Here is a 27,511-nt window from a genome sequence, read left to right as displayed (position 1 = left end):
GACGGCCCTGAATGACATATCTCCCATGTCTTTTATCTGTCGCATCTCCAATGATTTTTATTTGCCATTTTGAAGTTCTACATACATACATATCCTAAGTCGTTCTGTTTGGTGGAACAGGTCGACTATTCACAAAACCTCTCCACCAAGTTTTATCATTAAATTTTTGTTGGTTTTCAATGAGACTGGGATTTTGATTTCTTTTGATGATATCTTTGTTGATTTGATCATTCCATCTCAGTCGTGGTCTACCTTGCTTTCTGGTTCCTTCTATATTCATTGAAGTTCTATTACATTTATATTATAATGAAATATTGCAAGCGGTCCAAATTTCTAAATTGCCTAAAGGAAATATGCGTTTTACGGTCCCATGAGTTCAAAAAGCAATTTCGAAGTTCCTCTTGGTTCCTATTCCTAAGTATATCGGATCTAAATGGTCTCCTATTTTCCATTTTCAAAGTTCCTCTCACCATTGTTGAGTTTGTCCCAGCGAGCTTTGACGTCGGCCAGTTCCTGTTTGACGATCTCCTTGTCCACATCGCAAGCCATGAGGAACGTCTCGCCTAGGTGTTTCAGATTCTCGTACTCGCCCGAATGTTTCCACACGTCGTTACGGAAAGCCGAAAGTTCGCGAAGTTGCCGCTCGATGTCGCGCCGTTTGAAGCTCTCGGGTCGCAGCAGGTCCATTTTGTTCTCAGCCTGGGCTAGCCACGGCAGGAATGTCTCCAAAGCACGGTAGTACTTTTTGCAGTGTTCCTGGAATGGAGGGGGAATGGTCGAAATTTATTAAATTTGGTTATTTGCTATTACTTTTTACTAGGTTTGATTATAATCTGGGACGCGGACCAAGAGAACGACCCTGGGGAAACCCACCAGACAGATGGTACAAAAACTTGAGAAAGACAGTGTTGATTGAATTCATCTTACATGAAATAAAGAAAAGTAATAGAGAACCCTTCAGAATTATGTACTTGATATATTTGAATTCACACAAGGTCATATTGAAAAACTCGAAGATATCAAATGCTCTTCAGAAATCAATCAATCAATTTAGATCATATTTATCTAAACCCTTCAATTAATTTATGAGCAAAATCTCCTTTATTTTCATAAGGAATTGGTCTCTTAAAGTTTAGTTTCTATAACTTGTTTTTAATTAAACCTTTTTATGTTTTACATGTTTATTGTTGAAAAAGTTAAAAGCCATCTTATTGATTTTCCCATTCTATTTCCCCGAGACCCTCTACTTTCTTATACCTACCTATCGCATTCGATTTAACCACCCACGTTGCTCTACCGATACATTATTATATATAATCAACCTATCAGTACAAAACAATCTAGTGCTCTCATTCGACTGAGATAGCCCAGGCTTCGGTATTGATAGGATTCAACTCAACACATCCTGTCTTTACTATTTGGTGCTTTCCCGGATCCAGAAACCCCATCATCCTACAACCTGAGGAGCCGGCAGGCATCAAAAGTTTAGTTTCTATAACTTGTTTTTAATTAAACCTTTTTATGTTTCTTTGGAAAGTCTTTGGAAGTAACCATCAACTTACCATACAGGTTTGAAGACGAGTGTGTCTCTCGGAAACATCCTTCCGCAGTTTCTCCCAGTGCTGCTGAATCTTGTCCAGATCTCTCTGCTGACTCCTGGCCTCATTCCGCTGCTGCTGTTGATAGGAATTACGGGCCAGCAACTCGCGGCCTTTGTTGAGCAGCATGATAACTTCGTGCTCCTTGCTGAGGACGTCTTTGTAGATGGGCTGAAAGGGTGAATTAGTAGGAGTTGGATTAGTTTCAAATTAGTTGGTTGGATTGAATTAATTAGTTCTCGTAATTATTTGGTTTGAAAAATGACATAATGGTCAATCTCAAGCATTAGATAACAACATAATTAGGTAGTTGGTTGACCTAATTTATCACTGAAGACCTTAATAGTTATTCAGTTGGTTAATCTACATAATTTTTACTGATGAAAAGATCTGGACCAGCGGAATTTGCTAAACGATTTTTGAGCTCCAATTTAAATGAAGAAAAATCCCCCTCTTCTTTATCTTCTTCCTAGCCTTTTCTTATTTAAATAGGGTCGGCGTTTCTTACCAGTCTCTTCCAGGCAGCCCTATTGTGTACCTCATATCCTGTTGAATTTTTCTCACTAAGGGGGAAAATAAAAAAGAAAGGAAAAACCCCTTATTTGAACTTTTTTTCTGGTTGGAAGTAAAATATTCAGCAATATCTTACCTCATGATGATCCAGTTGCTGCTGCAGAATTTCCCGATCAGCAGATACCAATAATCTTTCAGACAGGGCACCCAGGTTCTCACTGAGCCAGCCCAAGGTCTGTGCACACGTGGCTTCAAATTGACGGCCATCCCTGCAAAAGAAAATCACGATTAGTTTTGTGAATAAAAGGGAATGAGTTCGAAACTGTTAGTATGATGGAACAACTTGTTCTAAGCTGACAGTCTAAATAAAGCTCAATACTTACCTATCCCCACCGATGCATGAAATTTCACGCTTCATTTGAGAATTTTATACCTTTCACTCAAAGGTTATCTTTCAAACTAAGAGTCTGTTAATTGTATTTGTTAAGAAACTAAGAGAATTTCTAGTCATGAAAAAGTGCTTAAGCAACGACTTGAGTGATCATTATTAGTCTTAAATCTACACTCAAGTGTTTGACTGCATATATTTCCCGTTATTATGAATCAAGATTTGTAGAATATATTTCCATTATGAATTTTGCTTCAAGGTCTATGGATCTAACTCTACAAACTCGAGTATTTTTTCACATGTATTTAACTTTAAGAGATTCAGTGTTTTTCCACCACCACTAGTAATTTTAGTTGAAGGGCTCACTTACTTGAGAAGACCCTCAAGCTCGGCTTTCTTATGGTCGAGTTTCTTCTGCAGATTGTTGTACTGTCTGTTGATGGCGGACAGCTTGGCTTGGATTTCAGCCTTGGAGGCTGGATCACTCAGAACGTCACAAAGGGAGGCACCTGCAGCTTCCAGATCTGCCAGCAGAGGGCGTTGACCTTCCAACTGGCGTTCGAGGTTCTGGAAAAGAAGACGGGAACTTTTATGAATAGGCTGAAGAAATTCTTCATACAACGGCTAGTGTTATTGTTATTACAGTGTCTGATATTGCAATCTGGCAAAAGAAGATGTGTAAATCTCTTGGATGTACTTGTGACTTTCTCCATGTCCACGGTATGCGGTAGTTGTAAAGACATGAATATTTCGAGTTTATAAAATATCGATATAGAATAACCGTCTCGGGTCATCAACAATTGACTACTACAACTATTTGGTTTGAACCTTGGTTTAATGTTCGATATTAATTGATGTTTTAACATCAAAGCATCCTGTTCACTAACAAAACAACCATGAAATGACTATGATTGCCAAGCCAATAATTCTACTAACCTGCAGTTTTCTCAGCTGTTCCTCCGGTTCCTTGTCAAGCGGAATGTCATCCAGCTGGTCGGATATATTCTGCAGATTGTCCTTGAGCCTCGTCAGAGCTGCATCGAACTCTCTGGCCGTGTCAGCAGCGGCTCCAAGACTCGCAGCACGTTCATCCAACTTTCCGAGCAGATCTGCCCACTTCTCCAGGATGGATTTCAGCTTGGCCTCGATGTTCTTCGAGTCTGGGGACGAAGGGTCTCCAATGCGGGCCAGAACGGATTCGCCCTTGGAGGTGAGATGGTGTAGCTGGGGCTGTTGAGTGCGGAATTCCTCGCGTAGGACTTGCACCTGGGGAGATGGGGAAGATTGGTTAGGTTGATAATATGATATGGAAATTTTGTATTTATTACAAGTGACAAGTTTTTGCCCATTTATTTGCCGTTCATTGATGACCAAAAGCCGAAGTTCTCCCGTCAGTTTTCGTCTATCCCTTGGAACTCTTAAATGGAGAATTCGGTCATTTATCAAGGCCGAAGCTTACCAAAAAGAGGGTAAAGCTCACGTTTCTCAAACCAGAGTCAAAGGTAAGACCCATCAAAAATCAACATTTTAAATCCGTCAGGAATTAGGATTATGAATTTGAGTAGCTCGCAGGTTGTTCAGATTGTTCAGGTATTCCTGGAATTGAAAGTTGATGTTAAATTCTAGAATTTTAGTTTGTTTAAAGCCACTCAGGTCTTTATCTGAGGCCACGAGGGACCATCACCCTCTTCTTTCAGTCCAGAGTCTGAATAAGTCAAAACTCGCCAACCTAGTTAGCTTGGTGGGTAGAGTATCTGCCTTGTAAGCGCTTTATGAATTTGTTCTCTTAGTACTAAGGAGGAAGAAATATATTTACCTGTTGCACCTGGCTCTGTACCATACGTGGATCAGATGAGATGGGACCCAGTACAGTCATCATACGGTCCTTGGCATTCAGCCAGTTGTTTAGATTATCGTGAGTGTCGTAGAACTCTTTCACGTCCTCCAGGAATTGAATTCTGTGGAGCGAAGAAAAGAGAATTAGTATTAAAGTCAAAATAGTAAAAAAAGTAATAAATAAATAAAACTGAGGAACCAATAAGATTACAAAAGAGTAACTGTTGCGCTAATAGGAAGGCATGACCCTGATTTCGAAAGCCTAAGCCTTATAATTGTAAGTTTGCTTTCGGACAAATGTTCTTTCTGTCGGTCGGTTGGTAAGGAGATTTTCTTTTACATACTTTGTTTTTAGTGTTGATTAATTAGACTGGGCTCCACAAGTTCAAAGCATGGATTACCACTTTCAAACGTGTAAATTTGACCACAAATGAGACCGAGAGAAATATCGAAACAAACTTCCCACTCACCTATTCTTGCAGCCGTCAGCAATGTTCTTCCATCGCGAGCACACATTCTCCAATTCATCAGCCAGCTGATCTGCGCCCAAAGCATTCGGTTTCTTCTTCAGCAAATCCTTCACGCCACTCTTCGTACTATCCAGCATAGATTGCTTCTCATACATGTCTTCAATGATGTTCTTGATAATCTTCACCGTCTTGTCTGCTTCTTCTTTAGTATGAGGAACGCTTTCTTTTGGCAGAGCACGGTGGATCTTGTCCAGGAACTGCGAAAGTGTCCTCAGATGTTCGGTAAGTTTACGAAGTTCATCTCGGGTTAGTTCGAGCTCGTTATGGCGGTCGTTTAGTTTGCTACCCAGCACGGAATAGCGGTGGTTGATCTCGGACAGCTCCTGCTGAATGGGGGAGAGGTCTTCGCCGAAATCTTGCGAGGAGCGACGGGAGGCGTAGCCACCGATGTCCTGGGAAGTTCGGCGCACTGTGGAATAAGAACGGGGTACGGTGAGATTAGTATGAGTATTTCAGTAAAAATGTAGTGGTTGGTATAACTATTTCAGTAACAACAGAGAAGTTCATATGATGAATTATTAAGTACTTCATTAAGTACAGGATTAGGATTAGACATTTGTCTTAAATGACGCACGAGTATATCTACCATATGAAAGCTGATAGTTTCCATGGCAGGAAAATTAGACCAGATTCCGAACTCAGAGAGGGATATACACGAGAATGCATACGACTACTAGTTATCTAACGCAGTACAACTACTAGTTTTAACCTATCTATGGCAGCTTTTCTGGGGATGTTTAATTAATAATTTGACAGATTATTAGAATAAACAAAGTAATTTTCAAGAGAAACTTACACGACACCGAAGACAAGGAGACCTTCTTGGGTGGATTGATAACAGAGGAGCTCCTACGCTTCCCTGGGGTATCTGGTCTTGTGAGTGCATCATACATACTGCCCAAATCATTCAGCTTATCAATCGTGATAGCATAATCTCTATGTTCCTTAATCAGCGGCTTGATCTGTTCAGTTTGTTTCTTGACGATCTCAATATCAACAGCGATGGGTTCTAACTTTTCAACGCGGTTTTCGAACGTGTTCAACCAAACGATAACCTGGTCACGGAGTTTCTCGTATGCGACAAGCTGTTCTGTTCTCTGCTTGCCAAGACGTTGTTTCTCATCCAGGTACATGTTTAGCTCCTTCCACAGGTTCTCCAGAGTCTTCACTCTATCCCGAACGGCTCCTGTTTCCGTGACGTCCTTCTTAGCGATTAGATTTCTCCCGTTTCTCAGCGTCTGTTCCAGAGAATCCCTCTGGGAATCGCGTTGAGCGGCGATATCGTCTATTTTGACGTCGGGGGATTGAACAGCGGTGAGCACATCGTTTAGCCAACGCTCCACCGATGAAGCCTGACCGTTGAATGAGGTGAGCGAGTTGTGGATTTCGGTGAGGAATTCACCGCGTTTGGCGCATTTGTCGAGTAGTTTTTCGAATCTGAAATGACAAGGGAGGAGAGATTATACCGGGGGAGATACGAGTTATGAAATGGGGCTGCCTGGTTCTAAGTGATATCAAAAAAGAATTTGGAATTCGGACAATTATGTTTGAAGTAGAGCGCTGAGGGTTAGTCTGGTTAAAACTTACACTTCACTTTGAGAGGTCGATAAAAAATATAGTGGTTTAACTATCAGATAGGAAGTAGCATTTCGACAAGGGAGGAGAGATTATACCGGGGGAGATACGAGTTATGAAATGGGGCTGCCTGGTTCTAAGTGATATCAAAAAAGAATTTGGAACTTGGACAATTATGTTTGAAGTAGAGCGCTGAAGGTTAGTCTGGTGGTGTTGTTGTTGTATTAGCATCATACATCGACCTCCTCTGCCGTCCTCAGGTCAAGGAAGCGTGCCGCCTCCGTTGGGTCAGGGTTAGTCTGGTTAAAACTTACACTTCACTTTGATAGGTCGATAAAAAATATAGTGGTTTAACTATCAGATAGTAAGTAGCATTTTCCCCCTTTTATTATGTATCTGCCTCATTTTCAACAGTTTTGGTCCTAATTATTCCAGGGTAATAGATTCAACTAATGGATCTGAAATGGACTGTCACTCACCTAGATGTCACATCACGCAGTTTCGTCTCAATCTTCTTAGCAAGGCGTGGGTTGCTAGCATTGTGAATGATTTCCTGAGCACTACCTTTTATTATGTATCTGCCTCATTTTCAACAGTTTTGGTCCTAATTATTCCAGGGTAATAGATTCAACTAATGGATCTGAAATGGACCGTCACTCACCTAGATGTCACATCACGCAGTTTCGTCTCAATCTTCTTAGCAAGGCGTGGATTGCTAGCATTGTGAATGATTTCCTGAGCACTGTGAGCTACAGTATCTACTGAGGCTCTATGTGAGTCCAGATCAGCTTGGAATACGCGCTGTTCTCGCATTTGTTCTTCCAAACGTTCCTTGACTAGGGCAGCAGGACGAGTAATGTTCCTGAAGGAAGGGAGGTAAGATTATTTTAAAAACGTTTAGAACTCATTAGGATACATTTTGGCCAAGGGGATTTAAAACTAAGTTAATAATTAATTTGTACTGGTTTGTCCAAGTGCAATACCATTTCAATTTAAAGAGGTCTTATTGTTCAAAAAATGCTTTAAAAAATGTAAACTACTACGTAAAAATATCTGTCAAAAGTCTCATTTTTAGGCTCCAAGGACTTTTAGTAATCTCTAACGACGTTTCAGTCCTATGCTGAAAGTAATAAACAAGAATACATTCTATCCTATTTGGCTTATCTGAGCTGATTCTCAACTTACTTGAGCTGATTCTCAGCGTCGCTCAACCAGTGAGCTAGCTGATCCAGGGCGTCCTGCACTCCTTGTGACTGAGCCAGAGCTTGATCCAGCAGCTTCACCTTCTCAGCCAGCATGTCACACAGGCTCTTGTACTTGTCTTCCACTTCCTTCACGGAGTTCTTCAGAGAAGAAGCTTCGGATGGGGAAATTTGACCTGGAGGGAAAGAATCAATAATTAATTTTAGAAATTAGATAGCAACCTCTATGACCGTGTGTATAACAGTAGACTTGCACACGGGATCCCGGGTTTGATTCCCTGCTGGGTCGAAGTTTTTTCGGCTCTGTGCTCGAAGTTCGGGGTGCACTCAGAATCGTAAGGAATAGCGACCATTGGCGGCATTACCAGTGTAAATGTACTTAGTAATGCTGTGATACTCACCCAAGTTGTGAAAAAGCTATCTGCTTTACCACAAATAATTCAAGATCTGATTGATTAGTTGGTTGGCTGGCTGGTTGGTTTGAAATACTCACCCAAGTTGTGAAAAAGCTATCTGCTTTACCACAAATAATTCAAGATCTGATTGATTAGTTGGTTGGCTGGCTGGTTGGTTGGTTTGATTGATTGATTGATTAGATTACCTTGTAGGGATCTCAGTAGGGCATCCACTGCTGTCTTGGCATTATCAATGAGATGTCCATTGACGATGAAGTCATTGTTGACAGCCTTGGTGCGGTGTAGTTGATCTTGTAGTGAAGTTGTACTCTAATTGAACAAGAAAAACTTGAAATATGCATTTTCTTCATGCACATTTTACCTTGAAGAAGAAAAAGCAAAGAAAGTTGTACTCTAATTGAACAAGAAAAACTTGAAATATGCATTTTCTTCATGCACATTTTACCTTGAAGAAGAAAAAGCAAAGAAAAACGTGAAAACGTGAATAAATAGAAATACTTACTCTTGCGGATGATGGAAGAATGTAACCTCGATCTCTGGCTTTTATGAGATCGATGGCTTGTTTTGTTGTCGGGTCAACAAATCTTCCAGCTTTTGTGTCCAACAGTTGATTGGACACAGCCACGTCAATCGACGAAATCTTGCCGTCAAGTGGGTTTTTAATCACAGTCGTTAGGGGCTCTACAAGTTTCAAGTTTATTGCATCCTCTAAATTTAACCTACGCTTTTCAGTAACGCTCCCCGAAGAAAACGGATCTGTAATAGCCCCTGTGGTCGGATTGTAAAGTCCATAATCTAAAGTTTCTAACAAAGAGACGCTTTGTGTAGTAATGAGACCAATGTCTAACGCTTCTTGTAGATTGTATAGCCGTGAAGAACTTGTATCTACCACGTTGGACTTCTCTGTGTCCATTAATCCTCTTTTATAAGCTTCAGGGAGCTTCAACATTTTCTGATTAGCAGTTTCTTTGACGATAGCGGAGTCGGGATCAACAAGTCCATAAGTAATGGCCTCTTTCAATGTAAGTGATTTTCCCGAAGTTGGATCACTGAATTGACCTGATTTGGTGTCAAGACATCCACTGCTTACTGCATCGTAGAATGACAGCGGCTCTTGTAAATACAAAATATAATTCTGATCAAGTACAATATTCTGAGGCACAATATTCCCATTCTTCAAGTTCATATCCGCCTTTTTATTAAGATCTACTAACCCTTCTGATAGAGCTTTTTTGAATGGTTTAAACTTTCCAGAATTCAAGTCTTTTACAACTGCGACTTCAGGATCTATCAGTTGAAATCTAAGAGCCTCTTCAATGGTCAAAGTTGATGTATGCTTAAGGATACTTTTATTGACGTCCGACTTTCTTTTTATGGCTTTTTCAAAAATAACAGGTACTTCAACAGATGAAAGAATACCTTCTTTGAAAGCTTCCGCGAGAGTGTATGATTTGGAATCTTTTGTGTTGACTATTCTACCACTTTCAACATCAATAATGCCTTCCTCTACTGCAGTAGCAAAAGGTTTTACTTGACCATTATACAAGTTTTTAATGACAATTGTTTCAGTAGTTATGAAATTCTTAAGGGAAGCTTCTTTTAAGTTAAGTTCAGTGTTAGTTTCAGGATCAATGAACTGTCCTGTTTCCTGATTATACAAACCTTGTTGTAATGCTTCTTCAATAGTAAGCGGTCTCTTAGCAGTAATTATAAGACCTTTGTCTTTAGCTTCTACCAATGAAAGTGTTTCACCAGTCTTCTTACATTTGTACACACCTTGCTCATCATCTATTATGTTCAACTCTATTGCTTCTGGTAACTTGATGTATAAATTTCGTTCAGTATCCTTAATAATAGACAAACGAGGATTAATCAAATCTTCATTGACTGCAATGTTCAAAGTGACTTAAATGAAAGTTCCAAACATAACGAACATTCTAAAGAAACAAAAATTTCAAAGCTTCTTAAAGATAAAACAAAAGCAAAAACTGGCAAAGATAAAGAAAATGGGACAAAAACAGTTTTTGCAGCTGAGGGTAGAATTATTATATTGCTTACTCTAAAACTTGATTGAATTATTTTACTTTAATAGACAACGATTTATTCATAATTAAAAAAAGACCAACTTAAATATTGAAGAATTTAGAGTAAGCAATATGCACATGCTTTTGTGCAAATTAAAAACAAAATTGAAGCAAAGTAAAAACTGCGTTCATAGGTGAACCGATTGACATAAACAACCAGGGATAAGGGGAGTGGAGTGATAAACCTAATCATTCACTAAAGAGATAGGGTATGGGGAGTGGGGACACACATGCTTCAAATAAACGCAATATTTAAAATATATTCGAGTTTCTTTTATCTGCGTTCATAGGTGAACCGATTGACATAAACAACCAGGGATAAGGGGAGTGGAGTGATAAACCTAATCATTCACTAAAGAGATAGGGCATGGGGAGTGGGGACACACATGCTTCAAATAAACGCAATATTTAAAATATATTCGGGTTTCTTTTACAAGCGTCATCTCATTTAATAAATCCCAAATGAAGAAACCACCCAAAAACGAGAAGTAAAAACCCCACACAAAAAGTGGGAATCCTAAGAGTACATCAGAATTTCTTTTATAAGCGTCATCTCATTTAATAAATCCCAAATGAAGAAACCACCCAAAAACGAGAAGTAAAAACCCCACACAAAAAGTGGGAAGGAATCCTAAGAGTACATCAGAATTCAAAGTGACTTTTTCACCGGTAGCAGGGTTCATTATCAAGCCATCATCACACATACCCATACAGATCGCTTCATACAGCCCAAACGATCCATTTTCAATATCAACAATCAAACCTAATTGCAGAGCGTCTGCCAAAGAAACGCTAAAATTAGCTCCAGGTTCTTTGAACATCCCTGATCTTTTATCAATGATTCCAGATCTGCAAGTTTCTCCTAAAGTTAATAATTTGCCATCGGTTTTATCCCAAAAGCAAGGTAGAGCTGAGTTAATGAACGATCTTTCGATGGCCCCATGTAAAGACATTTTTCTACTCGTTTGAGGATCTGTTATTTTTCCGGTTTCTTCGTCGTAAAGACCCTGGTGTAGAGCTTTCTGTAAGGACATTGCTTCCTTGCTATCAGTGATGAGACCTGATTCAAAAGCTTCCAGAATAGATAACTCATTCCTTTCGATGGCCCCATGTAAAGACATTTTTCTACTCGTTTGAGGATCTGTTATTTTTCCGGTTTCTTCGTCGTAAAGACCCTGGTGTAAAGCTTTCTGTAAGGACATTGCTTCCCTGCTATCAGTAATGAGACCTGATTCAAAAGCTTCCAGAATTGATAACTCATTTCCACTAGAGAAATCAGTTACTTTTCCGGTGTCACCATTTATGATTCCGAGTTGCAAAGCTTCCAATAAGGAAAGCCGTTTCCAAGCTTCACATCTAGTGTCTTTAATATGAACAGAGTCAGGATCAATCAAGTTGTTTTCAATGGCCTGTGATAAAGTATAGTATGCTTCATTCCATGGATCCAAAAACAAGCCAGAGCTTTTATCATATAAGCCTTTAGAAATGGCTTCAGAAATAGACAATGGTCTTCTTACTTCAATTATGACACCCTGCTCCAGTGCTTGTTGAAAGTCAATACTTTTGCCACCTAATCTAACATTTCCATGTTTAACATCAACGATACCTTCTTCTACAGCATGTTCGAATGTATACAAATGACCGTCTATTTTAACTATTGTTGAAGCTGCATCTATGAAACCATGCCTTATAGCTTTATCAGTAGGCAGTTTTTCTTTGGTATGAGAACTAGAAAACTTGCCAGATGAAGGGTCATAAAATCCTTTGTTTACAGCTTCTGGGAAGGACAATTTTCTTTTAGCAGGTAAAAGAAGGCCTTGTTCAAGAGCTTCATTGAGGTTTAATTCTTCACCTGTTAGAGGGTTGGTCGCCATGTTAGCTTTTGGATCAATTATTCCTATTTTTATAGCATCTGCCAAAGTCATAATATCACCAGACCTCGGATCTTTTACGGATAAGGCTGTTTTGTTGATTTCTTCTAATAGAATTGCTTCTTCTAAAGTTACGTTGTTGAAGCTGCATCTATGAAACCATGCCTTATAGCTTTATCAGTAGGCAGTTTTTCTTTGGTATGAGAACTAGAAAACTTGCCAGACGAAGGGTCATAAAATCCTTTGTTTACAGCTTCTGGGAAAGACAATTTTCTTTTAGCAGGTAAAAGAAGGCCTTGTTCAAGAGCTTCATTGAGGTTTAATTCTTCACCTGTCAGAGGGTTGGTCGCCATGTTAGCTTTTGGATCAATTATTCCTATTTTTATAGCATCTGCCAAACTCATAATATCACCAGACCTCGGATCTTTTACTGATAAGGCTGTTTTGTTGATTTCTTCTAATAGAATTGCTTCTTCTAAAGTTACTGCTTCTCCATTTGATAATGTTATTAGTCCCGTCTTTGAATCATAAATCTTATGTACAAGAGCTTCTTGTAATGACCACGGTTTTCTTGAACTCAATATGAAACCTTTTTCCAAGGCAATGTCCAAAGTCATTGGACGAGGATAAAGTAATATTCCTTGGTTCAAATCAATAATGTTTTTGATTTCCGCCTCTTTAACACTGATCATTTCATCTTGATGAGCATCTTTGATTAGAATCGACGAAACTTCTATGAACCCGGAATCAATACACTGTTTTAGTGTCTGTTCCTCTCCTAATACTGGATTAAAGAAATTGCCTGACTTGTTATTATAAAATCCTTGGACCAAAGCTTCTATTAAAGTGACGGACATGGTCTCTGTTACGATCAGTTCTTTATTTACAGCCTTATCCAATGTCATTTCTGAGTTATCGGTATTGTTTACATATTTTCCTCGTTGAGCATCAATGATATTGTTTGATATGGCTTCTTCCAAACTAACATACGTCTCATTTTTCATATCTTTTACGAGGGTAATGAAAGGATCTACGATGAATCGATTAATGGACTCTTGAAGAGGAATTGCAGTTTTTGTCACTCTATCATTTATAAATCCACTCTTTGGAGTATAAAGTTTATTTTTCACAATATGAACAAGTGATACCGGTTTCCGAGGTCTAGGTAAGATATAACCTTTTTCGAAAGCGGATGGAATGTCAATATTTTCATTAATCAAAGACCTATTCAAATCCAAAATCCCTAATTCTACTGCTTTAGGTAACGCATGAAAATCTTCACTAGAGGATCTTCTGATGGATATTGATTCAGGATTGAGTAAACCACTGAGAACAGCTTCTGAAAAACTCATTCTACGTTGTGAATAGGGATCAATAACTTCACATGTCTTAACATCAAATAAGTCGTTATCAAGGGCTTCTTCAAATGTCATGCTTGATCTTCTTGCATTTTTCGAATCTATATCTGGCTGTTTGATCCAACCCAGCTTAATAGCTTCAAAAAATGTAACTTCTTTTCCAGTCAACGAATCTAATATAAAACCATCATCGCCATCAATTAGATTTAACTCTAAAGCTTCATTAAGGGAAATGAAATTATTCTTTTCATTGACATTTTTCACCAAGATGTTTGGATCCAAGATTCCCATGGAAACAAGTTCACAGAAGGGTATTTGCTCTCCAGTTTGGGGATCCACAAATGATTTTGTATTAGAGTCATACATATTTCTCAAGACAAAATCTCTAGAAGTGACGGATTTACTTATAGTAACAGAGTTTTTAGACTTACTTATATTTGTGACTTTAGTATCAACACCTTCAGAATAAGAAGCTTCGAAATTGGAAATCAAATTGTAATTTACTTCTACAGATTCTTGGGGACTCATAGGGACTTGATCAATTAGTTGAACATTGACTACACTTCTCTTTGGAACTGGATCACTTTGAATTGATTCTCTTGATAACTCGGGACATGATATAGTAGAACTGGTTGATTCAATCATTTGTTTTCTCTCAATATTTTCTGATTTACTTGTTTTATTTGATTTCATGGCATTTACAACAGCTTTTCCAGCAATAACGGGAGCCCCAATCACAGCCAATAGTCCAAGTTTCGCAGCATCTGTAATACTCAATCCATCTTTGTCTTTACTTTTAATACGACCAGTTTTTACATCAATGAGTCCTTTATCAATGGCTTCTTTGGTAGTATACGACTCTCCCGTTATTGCGTCATACAGAACAGAGTTCGAATCAATGATTCCCGAATTCATGGCTGCTTTAATAGATAAGAGCTTATCTGGATTTTCTGGATCTCTAAACTTATTCGTTTTGCTATCATATAAGAGTTCATAGGCATCTATGATGTTCAGCGATCTGATTTCCTCATTTTCATTGTGAACAAGTCGAATTCCTTCTTTTTCGAACGTTTGATAATAATTAAAGCTAAAATTTTATTAAGCCTAGGAAACCACTACGAAACAGCGGAATTCAATTTATCGATATATTTTATTCGTTATGGCATGGAAGAACTAAAGAAGGAACTGTAAAACTAAATGGAAAGTGACTTTTTCACCGGTAGCAGGGTTCATTATCAAGCCATCATCACACATACCCATACAGATCGCTTCATACAGCCCAAACGATCTATTTTCAATATCAACAATCAAACCTAATTGCAATTTCGAACGTGTCTTTTGTTTCTTTGATAATCAGAAGACCACTGTCAATAGCCACAGGTATGTTTAATATTTCACCAGTTTTTTGGTTTTTGAATGTGTGATTGTCACAATCTATTAAATTTAAGTCAAATGCATCTACTACAGTTACACCATCGGGAGATATAGGAGTGGGTACTGACATGAGAAAATCTTCTTCTACTGCTTTTTTGATTGGCTTTTTCTCTCCTGTTATAGGATGTATTATTGTTTTGGTTTCAGGGTCAATGAGTTTTCTATCTAAAGCAACTTTCAAGGTCATTCCAACAGGCTGCATACCAATAATATCTTGGTGTTCGTTTTCAACTTCAAAAACACCACCTTTTTGGACAGCAGAAAGTAAATCTAGAGCGCCCATTTCTGTTATTACATTCGAATTTTCATCATCAATAGTACCGGATTTGATAGCATTTGCTAACGAAGTCTTGTGACCTGTTTTACTATCGAAGACATAGGACAGTGGATCAACAATATCACATACAATAGCTTCCTTTAAATTTAGGAAAGTTCCAGTTTCAGGATGTATAATTTTTCCATCTTCATACAATCCTTGATCAATAAGCTCGGGAACTGATAAACTTTTTGCAATCGGAATCAAAAGCTTACCGTTAGGTTCAGATGGATCTAAAAATCCTCTTTCTATTGCCTCAGTAATTGATAGTATGTCACCTCTTTGAGGATCTGTCATGCAACCAACTGTTCCATCTATTTTTTCTAAATTAACAGCATCACCTAAAGATAATGCTTCACCTTTGCTATTTTTGAAAGTATCACTGTGTTCCAATTTTTCTGCCATTTCTTCATTCAGAATACCCACTTTGGCAGCATCTCTCGGCTGAATAATTTTTCTCCTCATTTTATGTAAGATTACAGGTTTTCCTTGTAAATTCACATTTGAAAGGGTTTTATGTTCCAATTTTTCTGCCATTTCTTCATTCAGAATACCCACTTTGGCAGCATCTCTCGGCTGAATAATTTTTCTCCTCATTTTATGTAGTATTACAGGTTTTCCTTGTAAAGTCACATTTGAAAGGGTTTTGGCGGTTCCAATAGATACATTGTACTTTGGTTCTGTTGTAACACGACCTCTCGTCAATTCTCCCAATGAAACAGTTTCATCGTCACTAAATACATTTAGTTCTGCTTCCTTCTTTTGATTTTCAGAGGGCGACTTTCTAAAATCTTGTTCCATAAGTTTCATTTCGCCGAGAGTTTCTTCCATGATATCTTTAGAATTGCTAACCGCTACTAAAGGCGTACCTTCGACAGAAATAACTCCAAATTTGACAGCATTATTGAAATCAATTTGTCGACCAGATTCGTCATTATAGATACCTGTATCTTTACCCATGATACCTTTTTTTATTGCTTCTTCGATACTGTAACCGCTACTAAAGGCGTACCTTCGACAGAAATAACTCCAAATTTGACAGCATTATTGAAATCAATTTGTCGACCAGATTCGTCATTGTAGATACCTGTATCTTCATCCATGATACCTTTTTTTATTGCTTCTTCGATACTAAGATGTTGTCCAGTATGTGGTTCTTTCACTTTAATTTTCCCTGTATCAATACTACCATCTTTTATCACGTCAAATAAATTTCTTGAGTTACCTGAATCCATAAAAATCATGAGTGCCGTTGCAGGATCAAAAATTATGCCAGGAGATACTTGAAGTGGCTCCAAACTGAAATCGGAATCAGAAAATTTAATTTCCTTGAAGGAGTTCGGGTCAGCTCCAGCCTCGGAAACTTCTACTATATCTGGTTTTCCTATTACTTTGGTAACTTTGATCAACCGAGGAATGTTTTCGTCAAGTTCCATTCTTTTTTCCAAAAGTACGAAGTTGTTCTCAATAGCTTCTTTCAAGGTAATTTTTTTACCGTCAATAATGAAATGTCCAGTAGAATCGAGAACTTTCTTCTCTAATGCTCTAGTGATGGAAATGTGTCTCTTCTTTGAAGGGTCCAAAATAACTGCAGATTTGGAATTGATAATTTCCAAAATAATGCATTCCTCGAAAGAGACCAGCCGGTCAGTGCCAGGAATAATAAACAGCCCAGTTACAGGGTCAAATAGTTTCTGGTCAATTGCTTCTGACAAAAACCAGCCATCGGGTGGTAGTTCTATTACCTGCCTTTCCAAATATTCTTTTTCTATGCTCTCACGAGTTTTGATTTGATCAGTTTTAATTTTTTTGGGTGATGATTCCAAAGAGCTTTCTCGACTAGAACTAGTATGTCTAGAATGAGTGTCATCGGAATCTTTTGGTACAAAGGCATCCAAAGTTTTGATAAAGGTTTCCTTTATTACTGATGTTTTTTTCACTATTACGAGATCAGAAGGCAAATGTGTAAGAAAACCTTTTTCAAAAGCCAATAAGATAGGCATCTTAACTCCAGAAGTAAGGCAGGTGAATATTTTATTTTCTTCGTCTAAAAGACCTAAAGTTTTTGCTTGTTCAAAAGTAACAGGATCTTCAAGGACAGTGGTATCATGTTGGAAGATGGTTTTCGTGACAGTTTGAGTTGTCAAGTTGATGTTAAGTAGACTATGTAACAAGGAAGCGCCTTCTTGAGTGATTAATTTTTTTCGCATAGCTTCTTCAAGTGGTATCAGCTGTTTTGACTTCTGATCAATGATAAGTCCAGATTCAGGATCTAAATATTTTTTCATCACAGCCCCTAACACTGATAACTCTTTGCCTCCAGAAAATATACCAACTTTTTGGCTGAACATTTCTAAAACCTCAGGTCGTACAAGTCCTTTGTTGACAGCTTCATTTAAGGGTATAGTTTTACCACTATCCCTATTTATTACGTACTCTCCATTTAATAAAATACTGATAACTCTTTGCCTCCAGAAAATATACCAACTTTTTGGCTGAACATTTCTAAAACCTCAGGTCGTACAAGTCCTTTGTTGACAGCGTCATTTAAGGGTATAGTTTTACCACTATCCCTATTTATTACGTACTCTCCATTTAATAAAATGTTCTTTCTTAGTGCTTGATTAAAGCTGAGGAAATGATCTGATTCGATGTCTTTGAAACCCTCGATTTCAAACAAAGATTTTATGGAAAATGATGTTATTAGCCCCCGTTCTACAGCTGTTTTAATCGGCATAGTTTCATTATTTTTGAGATCTTTATAGAGACCATTGGGTAATATGATGTTTTCTTTCAAAGCATCTTCTAATGTCAAAAGCTCATCATTCCTGGTATCCACAATGTTTTTCGTTAGATTGTAATCTAAAATACCGTGTGATATACTTTCCAATATTGAAGCTTTTGATCTTCCAGTCGCACTTTTTATTTCACCATTATCATTAATTAGATTCAAGTCCACGCAATCTTTCAGAGTTAAAGGCTTTATTATTAAGTGTCGTTGTACTGCTTCGGGTAATGTGAACTTTTCGTTAGTATACGTGTCATAATAATGTCCATTTTTTATTATGCCTTTCCAGTCGCACTTTTTATTTCACCATTATCATTAATTAGATTCAAGTCCACGCAATCTTTCAGAGTTAAAGGCTTTATTATTAAGTGCCGTTGTACTGCTTCGGGTAATGTGAACTTTTCGTTAGTATACGTGTCATAATAATGTCCATTTTTTATTATGCCCTTATCAAGAGCTTCGTTTGTTGTTATCTTGATATCAGATACAGGATCAACTACTTCTGTTATATTTCCTTTCAACAATCCCAAAGCTAATGCATTTGGTAGACTGTGTTTCTCTCCTGTGATTCTATCGAAGAAAGTTGCAGACTGTGCATCAATGATTCCTTGACATAAAGCATCGTAGAGGGATAACGCATCTCCTATTGTTTGATCTTGTTCTTTCAAAAGCCCTAGACTGTAAGCTTCTTTAATACTAATTAATTTTTTATCGCTAGTAATATATTGAGCAGTCTCTAAATTAACGATTCCGTCTGCAATTGCTTTTGAAATGCTGATTCCTTTACTATCATCATCAACCTCCATATCAATAGACTGTACCTTCACTCGATCCAGAGGACCTTTCTCTGCATCCATGAGTTCTCGTTGAATAGCTTCCAGGAGTGACAGCTGGGGTTTATGACTATCTTCTACTATTCCACAGGGCCCTAATAATCTATTTGCTAAACTAGAATTGACTAAACCAAGTTTCACAGCCTCTTGAATACTAACATAATTATTTTTATTTTTTAAATCTAGACTTTTGGCAATTTTGCCGCTTCTTACATCTAATATCCTTAACCTAATTGCATCACCAACAGTCAGAACTTGACCAGTGGACGGATCTAGAATACCTGGCGTATCTATGATATTTGCACTATTTGTTCCTATTCCCTCTTCTACCCTTTGAACTCTTTTAAATGTGAGGATATCAGAGATCGGAGTTGAACCATTACTATCCAATTTTCCATTGGTTTTATGATGTTCTATATTTGAATTTCTATCTAAATCTAATAATAAGGCGGGAGAGTTTTCACGACTATTATTTACAGAAATTGTAACTTTCCCACTTGAGCTAGATTTTGTCTGTACGTGTCCGTCCGGGCTATCGTAGGACCTAAGAAACAGAATAGACAACACGACTTAGAAAATAGATTTTTCATGAAGATTAAAAGTTGTTTTCCCATAAAAGAGCTAGATTTTGTCAGTACGTGTCCGTCCGGGCTATCGTAGGACCTAAGAAACAGAATAGACAACACGACTTAGAAAATAGATTTTTGATGAAGATTAAAAGTTGTTTTCCCATAAACGTAAAAAGTAACTGTCTCAAAAGTCCAGCTATTATTTCATAATGAGTATTACTTACTTTGTATTTAACAAATTACTATTTCCTCCATAGAATAACAAATCCACAAAACAAGTTTTTCAACACCTTTGCTTTTATTTTTATACAAATTTCACCAATTTTCTTGTTAACTGAAGTTTCTCATAGAATATCAGAATAATTCTGTAACTATATTTATTGAAAATAAAACCCATTTATTTTCAAAAAGGATGAATTAAAAATTGCAGAAACGTACCGTATTACACTACTCGACACCGACGTGATTTTTTCTTCGTTAAAAATAGTTTCACATTCAGATCGATATGTTCTTATAGAATGGGGTCTCATTTCTTCAACAATCCTCTGAACACAGTTAAAAAGAAAACAAAAAAATAATTCCGTTAATTAACTGAAATAAAATTAATTGATAATAATTAAAGCTAAAATTTTATTAAGCCTAGGAAACCACTACGAAACAGCGGAATTCAATTTATCGATATATTTTATTCGTTGTGGCATGGAAGAACTAAAGAAGGAACTGTAAAACTAAATGATAACTATGTGGTCACAGTGTAGCTATTAAATGAGTGGGATGCTTGTACGAGTATAGTGGTAGGAACAGAAAATATCAGAAGAAAAATTGAAATTTATGCTGGTAGCTCTCAGTAATATGTAAATAAAGTGTTAGCTGACCACTGTAAAATGTTGGTCATAATGGAATCAAATGAAAAGCCACCGTTAAAGAACCCTATACTCGGACAACCAACCTGTTAACATGTCAAATAAATCATTTTCCACATAACTGTAACTTAAAGAAGGAAGAATTTCGACAGTAGCTAGAACATAATGATAAATTGAACAGTTTAAGTACGACTGATGATGCAACACAAAGCCTAGCCAGTCCATTCATATGAGGAAGAGAAGACTTGATAAATTTATGATTATAAGAGATGATAAAGTCACAACTCGAAGATATAAAAGCTTAAACAACTCCATATATGTCTAAACAACAAAGATACAGAGAGAAAGAGGTGAGTAGGCGATTTTATTAAATTTGAAGAGAAGAAAACCGTGTATTTCTTCCATTTGATTATTCCTGGAATTGGTTGAGTGTTACCTACACGCTGCAATGTACTGTTTACATAATGAACTGTTGATCCATATAATTATTTTAAATACATATTGGCCATGAACTGACACTGATTTGAAATGCTAATAGATACAAATCTAACATGGTACAAGCTGTAATGTAATGTGAAACTCCTCAGACTTCAGAAGAAAATCTCTATTGAAAACAAAAGTTCCATATTCTTACCATCATTGGCATCAATTCCTATGTTAGCTTCATCAAATGGGGAAATCTTTCTTTTTGCTAAAATGACATCAACGAGGCACTCGTAAAACGGGACACTGACTGCCTGTTTACATAATGAACTGTTGATCCATATATTTTTTTTAAATACATATTGGCCATGAACTGACACTGATTTGAAATGCTAATAGATATAAATCTAACAAGGTACAAGCTGTAATGTAATGTGAAACTCCTCAGACTACGGAAGAAAATCTCTATTGAAAACAAAACCATATTCTTACCATCATTCGCATCAATTCCTGTGTTAGCTTCATCAAATGGGGAAATCTTTATTTTTTCTAAAATGAAATCAAAGAGGCACTCGTACAAACGGGATACTGGCTGACATTAATAAAGATTTTCTCCTAAACACCAACTCTATGATGCCTCATCGTGGGAATAAGAGTCGAAGATTTCCTAGTTCTTCTCGGAGACAAATTTTATTACTATGTAATGATTTACACTCTACTACATAGTTAGAGCCTACACTAGAACGTCTAATGTGGAAGTTGATTAAATACTATAAGACCACAAGTACCTCTAATGAGTTAGAGAAAATTTCCGACAGGGCGTAATTTTTTCTCCAGCAGGCTTTATGTTGAGAACACTGCCTGGTTTTAGCCAATAATAATCCTCAAATGTCAAGTGTATTTGTCCTGTCTCATCGTGGGAATAAGAGTCGAAGATTTCCTAGTTCTTCTCGGAGACAAATTTTATTACTATGTAATGATTTACACTCTACTACATAATTAGAGCCTACACTAGAACGTCTAATGTGGAAGTTGATTAAATACTATAAGACCACAAGTACCTCTAATGAGTTAATGAGTGCGAATTTCCGACAGGGCGTAATTTTTTCTCCAGCAGGCTGCATGTTGAGATCACTGCCTGGTTTTAGCCAGTAACAATCCTCAAAAGTCAAGTGTACTTGGCCTGTCAAAATGGCACTGAGTGAAATGTATCTGTTAAGATATTCAATGGAAATCAGAAGAAACCCTACCCAAGAGATACCTACACAAGTGGTGCTCAATGTAAGCCAATACAACGTCCATGAAACACAAAGCTTTAGGCCAGTTCGAAACCTTTCCAAGGAAATTATAATATTTTATAAAGCAACCGGAAATAGCCATTGCAGAGGAAGAAGGCGTGACAGCATACAGTCATGAGCATAAATTTTCAATTCCTACACTGTTTGAACTGTGATAATGGACAAGTGAACTTTAAGCTTTAAGTGTAAGGTTAGGGAACATAGGAAAGTGGGAAGGGAAACTTTTGAACAATGACAAATGCATGTTTCCTCTCCCAGTAGGGGGAGTAATACAGTAGACAAGGAGACATTGTAGAGAATGTTTTCGTCAAGTTCCATCCTTTTTTCCAAAAGTACGAAGTTGTTCTCAATAGCTTCTTTCAAGGTAATTTTTTTACCGTCAATTGAGATACCTACACAAGTGGTGCTCAATGTAAGCCAATACAACGTCCATGAAACACAAAGCTTTAGGCCAGTTCGAAACCTTTCCAAGGGAATTACAATATTTTATCAAGCAACCGGAAATAGTAATTGCAGAGGAAGAAGGCGTGACAGCATACAGTCATGAGCATAAATTTTCAATTCCTACAATGTTTGAACTGTGATAATGGACAAGTGAACTTTAAGCTTTAAGTGTAAGGTTAGGGAACATTGGAAAGTGGGAAGGGAAACTTTTGAACAATGACAAATGCATGTTTCCTCTCCCAGCAGGGGGAGTAATATAGTAGACTAAGGAGACATTATAGCTAAAATTATACCCCTTTTCATGTCAGTCTTGAGACTATAATACAAGGAAAAGTACCTCTAATTTACACCCATGAGCATCAAAAATGTCCCCCAAAAACCCAACCAATCTTGTGTAGATCACATACTCGTATTTACATATAAAATAATATATACTTTCTATTTATTTACAAATGGCAATCATAATAGTATACTTCATATGCTCACAAGAACTTTCTGACGGAATAAATCCCCAAGTGCTAAACAAATAGCTATTCCCTTGAAACAAGTCTCGGTTGTCAAACCTACGAGATTTGCATTAGGTATTCCAATTCTGACATCTGTCGACTCTTATGACCAGGACCACAATGAGAGTTTAAACTTGGTTTAAGTTTAACTCTTGGATTAAGCAATCCAATTGGTTGATTTCATTAGCCCGTCCTTCCTTTATTAAATTACAATAGTAATAATAAAAGGTATACTGGACGGACTATTGTATCATTACATGAAAGTAAAATCAAAAATCAAATAAATAATAAAAATAAACTGAATATTAAACAAATTAGATAGGTACTGATTCTACTGATTTTATAATAATAAACTGAATATTAAACAAATTAGGGAGGTACATAAGTACTGATTTTCTTTAATCCTGATCGAATAAACTACGAGCTAAATAATTCCCGGGGGGGCGGACCCAGCTTGTTTTTTTTTTTTTTTTTTAAGTCAATCAGATTGCTTAATCTAATAGTTGGACTTGCAATGTAAACTCGATTGTAGTCCCGGCCATTAGCTAATCAAACGTAAGAACATCCCCGTCTTGTAGTTTTGATAAGCAAGACCCAGGACCCAAACAGACACATGTAAAGCTGTGTCCACACAAAGTCGACCATGTCGATCGACCGTACACTGCCTCGACAGCTCGACACCAAAGATTTTACTCGTTAATTGACGGGGTCGACTATGTGTGAACGCAGCTCAAAAACTCCAATGAGAACTCACCTTTAAACTTTCATTCTGAGGATACAGCTGCGAGAATTGCAACAGTCTATCGTACAATATGGCCACAAGGGTCGTGTATCGTTGGTTGAACACGTTCAAATCCCGCATGAGTGCAGTTTCTCCGTCCGCACTGTTCTCTAGTCGAAGTCTTTTATTCTCTCCATCGTCCAGACTGGGGTGCACCTCGTCGATGAGCCAGTCTCGATAGTGTTTCAGTTGTAAATTATACAGCTGGGGTTGTGTTAAGTTTATCATTAGGAGGAGAACAAGGCAAGATTAGTAAGTTCTTTCCTGGGGAAGTTTGCTGTTATTGTTTTTATACAAGCGCAGTTTTTCCCCTCTTTTATTTTCGAACAAAAATGATGGTACTCTTGTTACTTATTCGTGTCCAGGGATTTGTGATATGATAGTACTTTTGTGATTTCATTGAACTGTCTCCCCTCTAAATACAAATACAAACTATTACGATATTGTTGATACTATTACGATACAAAAACGATATTAGAGCTTAGATACTCAATATAAAACCATATTGAACCGGAAGTTCAAGATAGGTTGGCTTTTCACGCATTCCGAACTAATGGAATTCGTGAATGAGTTTGCTACGGTATGTGAAAGTGATCCTCCATAAATTATTCTACACAGAAAATATTCATGCGAAGTTATTTGGATTGCATGGGTTACAGAGAATCAATCAGTAATCATAATCACTAATCAGTTACTATTTTTGCAAGTGTATATTTTTTCGCGGACAGTTTTGCAACCAGAGTACCATAACTTTTCTTCAAAATACCCGCATGTTAAACTTATTTAAAAAGGAAAACTGAAATCAAAACTCATATAAGTAGGTATGATCTTGGACTTTACAAAAGTAATAGAGTTATAGAGAAAGCGTTTCCTTTCACAATTTTCATGGTGGTAGTCGTGGGAATTGGGGAAATGGAACGTTGCCTGACATTGTACCATTTCCCTATCCCCCACCATTACCACCTGAAAATTGTGAAAAGAAAACACCACTTTAGAGAGTTGATTTCATTTTTCCCGCTCCCTCATTAATGTTTAATTGTTTACCAGTAACCTCGATGTTAGTGTCTTTTCCCCCGAATATGTAACTCTATACAGCTTGTTATGTGGCGAGTCCTGAATATGATGTACAACCTTGTGATTTTTACACATGTAGAGACGTTGTTCAACAATAAACAAAACATACTTTACACAAATTATCCGTTTGCTTACTTCTTTCGTGGTTGTAAGAAGAAAAAAAAAAATCTGTGTTTTGCTCCGGAAAAAATACATTTAGTGCTTTCCGATTCTTTGCACTTTTATACACAGAGTGCGTTATTACCTCCCCCCCCCTAGAACATTGAGTGTACATTTAACATTGATTGCTATTAGAACGTAGCGCGCAGTTTTTCCCCTCTTTTATTTTCGAACAAAAATGATGGTACTCTTGTTACTTATTCGTGTCCAGGGATTTGTGATATGATAGTAATTTTGTGATTTCATTGAACTGTCTCCCCTCTAAATACAAATATAAACTATTACGATATTGTTGATACTAATACGATACAAAAACGATATTAGAGCTTAGATACTCAATATAAAACCATATTGAACCGTACTCAATATAAAACCATATTGAACCGGAAGTTCAAGATATGTTGGCTTTTCACGCATTCTGAACTAATGGAATGCGTGAATGAGTTTGCTACGGTATGTGAAAGTAATCCTCCATACATTATTCTACACAGAAAATATTCATGCGAAGTTATTTGGATTGCATGGGTTACAGAGAATCAATCAGTAATCACTAATCAGCTACTATTTTTGCAAGTGTATATTTTTTCGCGGACAGTTTTGCAACCAGAGTACCATAACTTTTCTTCAAAATACCCGCATGTTAAACTTATTCAAAAAGGAAAACTGAAATCAAAACTCATATAAGTAGGTATGATCTTGGACTTTACAAAAGAAATAGAGTTATAGAGAAAGCGTTTCCTTTCACAATTTTCATGGTGGTAGTCGTGGGAATTGGGGAAATGGAACATTGCCTGACATTGTACCATTTCCCTATTCCCCACCATTACCACCTGAAAATTGTGAAAAGAAAACACCACTTTAGAGAGTTGATCTCATTTTTCCCGCTCCCTCATTAATGTTTAATTGTTTACCAGTAACCTCAATGTTAGTGTCTTTTCCCCCGAATATGTAACTCTATACAGCTTGTTATGTGGCGAGTCCTGAATATGATGTACACCTTGTGATTTTTACACATGTAGAGACGTTGTTCAACAATAAACAAAACATACTTTACACAAATTATCCGTTTGCTTACTTCTTTTGTGGTTGTAAGAAGAAAAAAAAATTGTGTTTTGCTCCGGAAAAAATACACTTAGTGCTTTCCGATTCTTTGCACTTTTATACACGGAGTGCGTTATTACCTCCCCCCATGAGAACATGAGTGTACATTTAACATTGATTGCTATTAGAACGTAGTAATGACACAGCTCTCGGACAAAGGCTGTAATGGCACGAAGAAAGCACGTAGATTTGGCCACCTTCTTAAGCTGACTTTGACATTGAAATACGTTTTGTGTTGACTCAAGTGATACTACTGGCTCCTAATGACCACAAAAAAAAAAAAAAAATGTGTTCATAGTCATCTGGTTGAAATTTAATATAATTGAATTGTACGATCCAGGATAAGAAATAGTTCACAAGATCCAAATACTAATTGCCAAAATTGGAAATAGGGTCAGCAATTTACAATGAACCCACTAATTTTTGACAAAAATATTTCTCAACAGATGCCCCTTTTAGTTCAAAATGAAATAGCCATAAATTGATCAAGGTTTGAAATTAATTAATTACTTCCGAACACGAAACCAAAATTGTTCTGCGGTCATTAAGTTTCAGCAACATATTTAAACAAAGATTAACGAAATTACAGACCTAAGACACAGAATAGGAAGAAGGGACACATAACTAAGAGATAAGGTCTCCGCAGTGGGAGGTATGCTTACTTTGGCTTCCTGAATAAATCGCGCCCCATCAATGTTGACATGCTCTATCAGGGGTGCCCGTTCTAGAATAGACGTATACAATGCCTACAAGAAATGTAAGTTGATTAGTGGTTAGACATGGTCGATTGTGACGGGGTACGGAACCATTAGAGTGAAGGTTTTTAGTCACATGTGTTGAGAGTTTTGGCAAATGACGTTAATATGGGTCTTGGGCGTGACAAGAAATAGGATCATAAAAGAGAGAACTATGTTTTCTAAACGGCATACTTTCTCAAGTAGCATTGTAACAGGAAAATTATTAAAGCACTTGATTAAAATAGTCAAGTGAAGACAAAGTATTTTAATATTTTTCCTGTTAAAGAGAAGCAACAGTGAAAGTTTCCCAAGAATATTTATCCATTAAGCTGCGATTATGTTCGCGGATTTCGCGATTATTTTCGCGGATTTCGCGATTATGTTCGCGGATTTGGTGATTTTTTTCGCGGATTTCGCGATTATGTTCGCGGATTTGGTGATTTTTTTCGCGGATTTCGCGATTATGTTCGCGGATTTGGTGATTTTTTTCGCGGATTTCGCGATTATGTTCGCGGATTTGGTGATTTTTTTCGCGGATTTCGCGATTATGTTCGCGGATTTGGTGATTTTTTTCGCGGATTTCGCGATTATGTTCGCGGATTTGGTGATTTTTTTCGCGGATTTCGCGATTATGTTCGCGGATTTGGTGATTTTGTTCGCGGATTTGGCGATTTTGTTCGCGGATTTGGCGATTATGTTCGCGGGTTTCGCGATTATGTTCGCGGATTTCGCGATTGTGTTCGCGGATTTGGTGATTTTGTTCGCGGATTTCGCGATTATGTTCGCGGATTTCGCGATTATGTTCGCGGATTTC

The 27,511-nt window shown here is 37.3% G+C and overlaps 1 protein-coding gene across 1 annotated transcript in view; it reads right to left on the bottom strand.

The window, feature by feature from the left end:
* Positions 1-27,511, bottom strand: part of LOC103512109 (microtubule-actin cross-linking factor 1, isoforms 1/2/3/5) — a 173,073-nt gene that overhangs the window by 18,985 nt on the left and 126,577 nt on the right. Inside the window, 22 exon segments of the mRNA XM_026825547.1 lie at positions 471-756; positions 1,563-1,769; positions 2,248-2,380; positions 2,870-3,066; positions 3,436-3,765; positions 4,316-4,457; positions 4,806-5,274; positions 5,662-6,302; positions 7,102-7,302; positions 7,626-7,818; positions 8,244-8,367; positions 8,504-9,964; positions 10,802-12,148; positions 12,151-14,433; positions 14,696-15,507; positions 15,640-15,990; positions 16,134-17,572; positions 17,575-18,195; positions 18,198-19,286; positions 19,750-19,856; positions 23,600-23,830; positions 26,623-26,706. Of these exon segments, the coding sequence (XP_026681348.1) occupies positions 471-756; positions 1,563-1,769; positions 2,248-2,380; positions 2,870-3,066; positions 3,436-3,765; positions 4,316-4,457; positions 4,806-5,274; positions 5,662-6,302; positions 7,102-7,302; positions 7,626-7,818; positions 8,244-8,367; positions 8,504-9,964; positions 10,802-12,148; positions 12,151-14,433; positions 14,696-15,507; positions 15,640-15,990; positions 16,134-17,572; positions 17,575-18,195; positions 18,198-19,286; positions 19,750-19,856; positions 23,600-23,830; positions 26,623-26,706 (12,748 nt within the window).

The sequence above is a fragment of the Diaphorina citri genome, unplaced genomic scaffold, assembly GCF_000475195.1.
Source record: "Diaphorina citri unplaced genomic scaffold, Diaci psyllid genome assembly version 1.1 scaffold35, whole genome shotgun sequence".
Classification (NCBI taxonomy): domain Eukaryota; kingdom Metazoa; phylum Arthropoda; class Insecta; order Hemiptera; family Psyllidae; genus Diaphorina; species Diaphorina citri.
The sequence above is the reverse complement of the archived record's forward strand: the minus strand, read 5'-3'. Positions and strand labels throughout refer to the sequence as shown.